Source organism: Nuphar pumila, chromosome 17, assembly GCF_984573655.1.
Source record: "Nuphar pumila chromosome 17, dmNupPumi1.hap1.1, whole genome shotgun sequence".
Lineage (NCBI taxonomy): Eukaryota > Viridiplantae > Streptophyta > Magnoliopsida > Nymphaeales > Nymphaeaceae > Nuphar > Nuphar pumila.
Window position 1 is genome coordinate 1,916,592 of NC_143265.1, and position 8,506 is coordinate 1,925,097.

The 8,506-nt window shown below is 38.5% G+C and overlaps 1 protein-coding gene across 1 annotated transcript; it reads right to left on the reverse strand.

The window, feature by feature from the left end:
* Nucleotides 1–331: 331 nt before the first annotated feature.
* Nucleotides 332–7,731, reverse strand: LOC149811334 (obtusifoliol 14-alpha demethylase-like). The gene is made up of 3 exons (XM_089993408.1): nucleotides 7,185–7,731; nucleotides 6,189–6,989; nucleotides 332–1,495 (listed from the first exon to the last, which is right to left on the reverse strand). The coding sequence occupies exons 2-3, from the start codon at nucleotides 6,651–6,653 to the stop codon at nucleotides 497–499; spliced, it is 1,464 nt and encodes a 487-aa protein (XP_089849534.1). The 5' UTR covers nucleotides 6,654–6,989; nucleotides 7,185–7,731; the 3' UTR covers nucleotides 332–496.
* Nucleotides 7,732–8,506: the final 775 nt, after the last annotated feature.

Sequence of the window (8,506 nt, forward strand, 5' to 3'; positions counted from 1 at the left end):
ATCACACCCGGGCGTCGGTGTGACGCGTCGCTTCCGGGCGACGACCTAGCAACCCTTGCCTATTTATCACTGCCTCCGGGCCTATAGAGTACAGCGCATCGCTCAGTAGGGGAACGCCCCAACGAAATTCTCATATTGGTTCATATTCATAGGGTATGATTACCGCAACCCTCCTTTATCCGGGCTTGGGACCGGCAGTGTACTAAACAGTTATACACAGGCGGAGTTTATGAACCAAGCAGTAATTAGTAGAATAACTTACCATTCTAAGGCCGTTTATGATTCAAGAAAGGGAACTGAAAATCATTAGCAGGTTAAGGATAAAACTAGGTCTAGAAACACAGAAAATGCATAGAAAGACAGAAAAATGAACCTCATAAAGGAGAAAGACAGAAAAATGAACCTCATAAAGGAGAAAAACAGAAAGTAAACAGTTCAACACCCAGAAACCAAGTGATCAACATCGTTTGCCTGATAGGAATCTGCTCCCCAAGACTCAGTCAACAGAGAGCCGTCGCCGCTTATACCGCACCATCACCTTCCCCTTCACTCCCACAACCATGGCATTCCAGTCGATCTCCGGGAAAGGAGATAGCAGCTCCAGCTCAAAATTCCTCAGCAGATGACTCCATATAGCTTTTATCTGAAGGTATGCAAATGGCTCCCCAAGGCAACCGTGCCTACCACCTCCGAACGATATATATGAAAATGCACCCGCCACCTTATCTTCTTCCCTTCCGATGGCAAACCTGTCTGGGTCATAACGGTCAGGATCCTTATAGATATGTGGTAACCTGTTAGCAAACGCAGGCGATGTAGCTACAATGCGGCCCTTCGGAATATCATACTCCTTGCCTTCGCGCGTTGTCACTGAGAAGTTGCTGTGCGAGCTTCGCAGAAGCATGATCAATGGTGGATGCAGTCTCAATGCTTCTTTTATGCACCGGTAAAGTACGTCCATTTCGGAGAGTATGTCATGGTCAATCTGATCGCCGTGCTCCTTCATCAAGATCTTCTGCTCATCCATGACGGGATTGAGGTATTCCTTATGGCGGAGAAGGTATGCGCCAGTCCAGGTAGAGGTGATAGAGCTGGTGTGCTGGCCGACAAAAAGAGCAGCTATTAGAAGGCCTGTTATCTCAGCATCAGTGGTTGGCCTACCATCTTTGTACTTGGAGTCTATGAAACTCTGCAACATGTCATTCTCGGTTCTGCCTGAAACTTTCCGAGCAGAAATGATGCTGGCAAAGATCTCAGCGAGCCTCTTCCTTGCACGGTCTCTGCGGCTGTGGGCAGGAATTGGGAGGTAAGGCAGGATCACACTGATGGGGAGCATGCCATTGTCGAGGTCATGGAAGAGAGCAGAGACATCATCAAACAGCTTATCCCTCACTTCTCTACCGAGCAGGCACCTGCTTGCAGTCAGGATAATGAGGTGTTCAAGCTCATATTTTAGATCAACCACACCTTCATTACCCCATTTTGAGAAGTACTCCTGCACAAGAGAAATGAAAAATTTTATTTCATTCACAAATAAAATACCAGAACTAATTAAGGAAAGAAAAACAGGAAGGACAGAAGAGAAAGAATTATGGGACATGAAAAGTGTACCAACATTCTAGGTAGAGATCTTAAGAACTGTGCTTTAGAAGGTTTAGAGTCTGGACCTGATCGGTGGGGGACAGCCAACAATGAAAATTAGCTTCCGATGTAATAGTTGCATAGAAACCATATTTTGCCCTATGTATCCCGTTTCAGCCGTACCAATACCTGGTACTAGTACTAAACTGGTTTTAAAAAAAATATATATATATATATCATGTATGACTATTTATTCTCTGTATCTTTTCTCACACACACATGCTGATGCACACATATATATTTGTTTTCTGTGTGTAAATATATATTATTATATATATTAACATACAATAAACATATATTATATGTGACTATATGTAATTATGTATATATTGTATAGTTTTTGTGTGTAATGTTTCTGCTTTATATTTCTGTTTGTCTCAATTATTATTTGTTTTCTTATCTTTCTCACACTTTTCACACACACACACACACACACACACATATATATATATATATATATATATATATATATCTGTTTTCTGTATGTAAATATATATAATTATATATATTTTAACATATTGCAACAATGAAGAATTTTTGTCCTAATTTTTAGCCTATATAGTTTAGTTTTAAGGTCTTTATAGTTTAGAGAAGAAGATTAGCATAAGAGACGTTGGTTAAATGTGATGTTTTTAGTTATCATGAACTATCAATAGTTCAATTATGATTTATGACATTTTAGTATGACTTGGATGTGAATTTAATATTGTTAAGGCTTTAATTGTGTTTAGATTATTTAGTTGCCTTTTATTTACATTGTCAGTTGCATGGTTTGCTTATTCAATTGATTATTTCTTCTTATTTATCTATTGCTTATTTTATGTCTATTGTTAATTTTTTTATACATGATTTTATTTTTTGTATATTGTTTATTCACATTGTTAGTTGTATGGTTTATTTATTCAATTGGTCATTTATTCTTACTTTTTTTTAGTAGGTAATTTAATATATTTGCTTTACAGTGTTCGACGACGTGTTTTGTCTATTGTTTATTGTTGATTGATTTTATATTGTATACATGTTTGTTATTAATTTTAGCAGGTTTACATATTTTTGTGTATTTTTTAAATTTTTTTAATTGAGGTACCGCCTAATCCCGCCTAGACTCCCGACTAATCTTTTTGGGAGCTCACTGACTAGGCACTGCCTACCGCCTTTGACAACTAGGGATCCAAGCAAATCCACAAATTCCAACAAGCTTTAAATGACTCCCAAGATTCTCTTTTCTAATAATGACATTAAGGAGCAAAAATCAGAAAACACTGCTTATTTCACTGGAAAATGACTTATTTGAGAAGAGCACCTATTTTTGCCACATCATCTAAAGCCTAAATGGCATACAACTGAAACTAGATCATCCAAAAGGGAAGAATTTGACTGACAGGCTTTGTATTTGTTATGCTTTCAAGAGGGTCACCTTCAGCATACAAATTCATCTAATTGAATGTGCAGTATGTGGCATTGCATCATGACAGCAACCTAAGACATGTTTCTCTTTACAGATGGGACATTTTAAAAATGAGAATGGGGGATTGCGCTGCCCCTTTTTTCGTTAGGTCATGTTAGGACCCTTCAAAAATTATAGTTTTAGGAGTTTTGTGATAGATCTGAACAATTATATGTGTTTATCAATGCTCATTAATTAAGAACAAGCTTTGTTTTGAATTTATTTGATGTAAAAATGTGAATATTTTATCATCAAATTTTAGTACAATATCAACCATTGATTTTTTTACCTCTTTAAAATACGCATCTGAGCATAAAGATGCTTAAGCAAAAACATGCTTTCTGTTGAATAAACAATGATAATAATCTGAACAATTCGTTTGAGCAAAATCATATGCAACTGCTGAGTTTGATGAATCAAAGTCCTCCATCACATTAGCATATTCAAGGTCTTCATCTTTAATGAAAATCTTAGACACATTTTCTTCCTCCAAAATGGGAGTGTCAGGGGTCAACTCAAGCACAGTTTGAACTTCTTTTAAAATCATGCGAAAACTTTCCTCTTCTGGAGATTTTGTAGGGCTTTCCTCTTTTAATTCAGAACCATGGCAGGGACTTCTTCTTCCTCTTTTATAATAGCGACCTCAGTAGATGACTTAGGCACAATTAGCGTTAGGCGGTGCTTAGTCGGTGGATTCCTAAAAGACTAGGTGGGACTAGGCGGACTAATCGGTACCTTAATTAAAAATATATACAAAAATATGCAAATGAATTGCTAAAATTAGTAACAAACATGTATGCAACATGAAATTAATCAATAATAAGCAAAAAATAAAAATAAAAATATGTCGAACATTACAAACCTGCCCAAATATTAAAAACAATTGAATAAGCAAACAAACAACTATCAACAGTGCCAAATAATTTAAAAATAATCTAAATTCTTAAAATAAAGTGCTAAAACTAGCAGCAAAGCATGTATCCAACATAAAATTAATCAACAACAAATGCACAAAGTATAAGATATTGTGTAATGAGTAATACTAATATATATATATATATATATAATGAGTAATACTAAACTCACCCAGTTAAAAAAATTAATAAAAAATACACAATTTAGAAGAAAAAAATCAAAGAAACATATACATATTACATGGATACTAAATTACTAATAAGTAATAACAGTTCAATCAACACAGAGACAAAATCAGCAACAACAAAAAATAGGGACAGAGCGATTACAACAATTATAGAACTTATAGCAACAAAAAATAATCAGCACAGCAGCAAAAAAATTTGATTAATCATCACTCTTCAATATAGCCTCGCATGTTAACCTTTTCAGCAAATCAGAAAACTGATTGAAGAAGAAGGGGAAGACAGAGACAAAGATAGAAGAAGAAGAAGAAGAGGCGGAGGAAGGGAGAGAGAAGAAGAAGAAGAAGAGGCGGGGGAATAGGGAGAGAGAGACAGAGAAAGAAGAAGAAGAAGAAAAAGAAGGAAGGGGGAGAGAAGAGGAAGAGGAAGAGGCGGGGGAATAGGGAGAGAGAGACAGAGAAAGAAGAAGAAGAAGAAAAAGAAGGAAGGGGGAGAGAAGAGGAAGAGGAAGAGGCAGAGGAAGGGGGAGAAAAGAAGAAGAGGCGGAGGAAGGGAGAGAGAAGAAGAAGAAGAGGCAGAGGAAGGGGGAGAGAGAAAGAAGAAGAAGAAGAGGCGGAGGAAGGGGGATAGAAGAAGAAGAAGAGGCAGAGGAAGGGGGAGAGAAGAAGAAGTGTAGTGTATCGGGAGGCAGAGGCAGGCGATGAAAGTGGGCTCTCGAGTCAGGCCTGAGAGAGAGAGAGGGGTATATTCACCCCCCATCCCCCTGTGTTATTGTAGAATATATAAAGAAATAAGTTAACTGCCCTCGCGCCTAGGCGAGGGCAGGTTAGGCGCCAACTAGGTGCCTAGTTGGGAAAGTAGGTACCCTTGTTGAGAAAAACTAGGAATCAAACCGATTCATAGTTTTCCTATCGACTAGCCCGACTAAGCGCCTAGTCGATGCCTTTGACTACATATAGTTCAGATCTAGCATAAAATACCTAAAACTATGGTTTTTAGAGGATCCTAAGGTGACCTAACGAAAAAAAGGGGGCAACACAATCACCATTCTCTTTAAAAACTATGGATTTGCTAATGAGCAATGACTAACGGCATAAATGGTGTTGACCTATTGAGAGGAATCCACTCTGAGAAGAGTTGCAACAAGTTTCAGGCTTCAGCCCATAAAATGGAACTCCTAACAACTATTAAATGCTTTCCACAATTTCACCTGAGAAAAGCCTAGGCCCGACAAGTTATTTATCCTCTATATCAACATCCTAGGGAACCGTCTTCCCATCACACCAAGTGATTATAATGAGACGCCTCACAGTAATTTAGAGATTACTTGACCATTGGAAAATTTAACAAAAAAAAACCAAAAATATCAAAGCAGAGAAACCCATAGAAAGGTAATAAGGATATCTTTACTAAGAAATTAAATAAGATATATCTAAACTTATTCATATGTAAAGATTACAGGCAACCATATGCTGCCCAAACACCGCAAAAGACACACAATGAAGCTTAACATGTATTCAACTAATACATGACTAACTACATCATGAAGAAGAAATACATCTGTGAAGGCAAATTGGTTAGAACTTAGAACTGAAGGATATGCATATCACTCAGCACGTTCGGGAAAGAGTCAACTGCATGCATACAAAGAATTATCTTTCATCAGGATCAAATACGTCCCCCAGAAAAAAACAGCCTCTACTACTCAAACTATTGGGTCATATAAAAAAGGCAGCATGCATAAGATTTTTCTAATCAAGCAATCCAACATGAAAAATGCAGCACCATAAGTTCAGAACCACAAAACAAGAACTCCCGATATGTGGATTTTTCAGTACGATAGACCAACTAAAATAGAATCTAAAGCGTTATGCAATTAACAAATGCAGACACAACAAAGAAAACCATCTACAACATATCAAAGAAGATGAAGGAGAAGAAGAAGAAAGTAGCTTGCAAAAAGGAAAGACAAGATGCAGCAAACAAATTCAAGGTAATACCTCTGCTTCCACGACCATCTGATCCACATAGCCTTTCAGCTTAGTCACCCTCAAAGATTCAGTGAAGAATCTAAACTGTTCCTGCCTCACTGAGTAATCCACATCAAAGACCACGCCGGGCCCGAATGTAGGCACATTGAACTGATACACCTCTTGCTGGCTAAGATCTGTCTCTGGCGCCTTAAAGAAATGCGCAGAGACTTCAGGACCAATAAGAAACGTGACCTTCTTGTTCAAGAGATTCACAGTGAACACACTTCCGAGCTTCATATACTCTTCCCTGATCATCACAATCGGACCCTTCATGAATCTGAGTAGTCCTCCAACAAGAGGAAACGCCTTAACCATAGGAGGAATCCTCTTATTATGCCCAGAGAATAGCAAAGCAGAAAGAAGTTTTGCGACAACTACCGTTGCTAAAACTAGCAATCCGACGTAGTAGTAGTTAGCCTCTTTCAAATCCATCTCGTATGGTAGGCAAACTCTAGGTATCCGATGGAAATAAGGGCAAACAGAACAGAGGACGATGGGATACAGAACTAAGAGGGCGACATTCTCAAAAGTTCATGAGATTTTGAAGCAAAACTAGACAAGTTGAAAGAAAATAACTCGAAAAGGAGATTTTTTTTGTCACGGATCTGGCCACGGTAACAGATGACAGCTTGGAAACAGCTATAATCGGGAAATATTTAAAGAAGAAACGACCGATTCTCTGCTCTGTCAATTCTTAACTAAAGAAAAGAGAAGAAACCGTTCAAAAGGAGCGATGATTTCGCAGAAGACGAGAGCTTGCCCTGAGACCTGCATAAAACACAGAAAAGCGTTACTTGAGAAGTTTCAACCAGAATATCAAGGAAAAACACAAAGTTACAGAAGCTCCGGTTTACAAAAAAAAAAAAAACAGAAAAAGGTGTATTGCTAATCATTTCCTCAGCATCTCGTGCAAAAAAAAAAAAACACGAACTAAACGCATGATGATGAAAGAAGAGATGTTACCGCACGGAGCCTCCCCCGATCAGAAAACCTTCAACGAGGAGGTGAAGCGCTAGCGGCGTGTGGCCGGGGACTCGGGAATATGCTCTCTGAGGTCTGAGGCCTGAGGCCTTCCACTCACGAGGTCGCGCGTGGCGAGAATCTCTTTCCCCCTCTGCCTCTCGCCAACGCATAGGGGACTCGGTTCAGAAGTATTTATAACAAGTGGAAGCGCTCACACGCTCTCCAATTGTGCATAACAGTGTAAAGAAAAGGGAGAGAACGGTGGGCGGGACGACGGAAATGGGGGAAATTACCGCTTCGGAATCTCTGGCAAAATGACTCCAGCAAATGTGGCCAAACTCTCTGAAACTCTCCTTTTTATATATTTGTTACGGTACATCAGCAAAATGTGGCCAAACTCTCCAATTTAAATTCTGGACCACCCTTCCACCACCACCTTCGTTGCCTTGCTCCACCACTACACCCAACTACACCTTGGTGCAGTCGAGCGGTTGGACCCCAACCGAGTGGTGCTCAACAGCCGAGCCCTTGATTTCGGTTCCCCTTACTGGCCAGACTCCAGCCTCTTTGCTAAACTGACACCACCAGTTTTGGTGGTTGTGCGGGATACCACAATCAGCAATCGCCATTCTTATTGAAGTTTCGTAAGCCTCACACATTTCGATGTAGGGTAAATTTATATTATGGTGTTTTGTGTAGTAAATATTGTTTACCTATGATTTCATATGGTTACCAAATTTTGCTCTTGTATGCATGGCTCAAATTAGATAGGAATCTCATATGCTCGATGTTTAGATGTTTTGTATTATAGAACACACACGCTCACGTAGGCATGCATAGAATTTCATGATCACATTCTTTGGGCTTCAATTTATGAACATATGGATTTTTATGCGATATTATGATGTTGATGCATGTGATGATATGCTTTTATATTGAAATATCACATTATGTGATACATGATATGTAATACATGCATAAAATAATGAATGGTATTATCCTTGAAATACAGAAATAATTTATGCAATAGTTTTGTTGATATTTGATCAATTGATTGTTGGAGCCTCAACATGTGGCTCATGACTTTGTGTATAATCAACTGAATTAACTTGTGTGATACCTGATAACCTTGTGATTTGTTAATTGATTTTATACATATATGTGCCTGAATTGGTGGCCATCGATCCTGTGAGTGGTTAACTATGTTTAGGCACGTATGAAAATATGAATTCTGATGATCATGTAACTCATTAAGGAACTGTTCCAAAAAGGAGGATCCTGCGAAATTATACATGTTCGAGCTAGTTAAGATGATCTCTATG

What these genes read in the sequence shown, in the direction of transcription:
- LOC149811334 (XM_089993408.1), bottom strand. Translation starts at nt 6,653, where the DNA reads ATGGATTTGAAAGAGGCTAACTACTACTACGTCGGATTGCTAGTTTTA. An exon ending in AGATGGTCGTGGAAGCAGAG is followed by an intron (nt 1,496 to 6,188) that starts GTATTACCTTGA and finishes TCTCTTGTGCAG; the next exon opens with GAGTACTTCTCAAAATGGGG.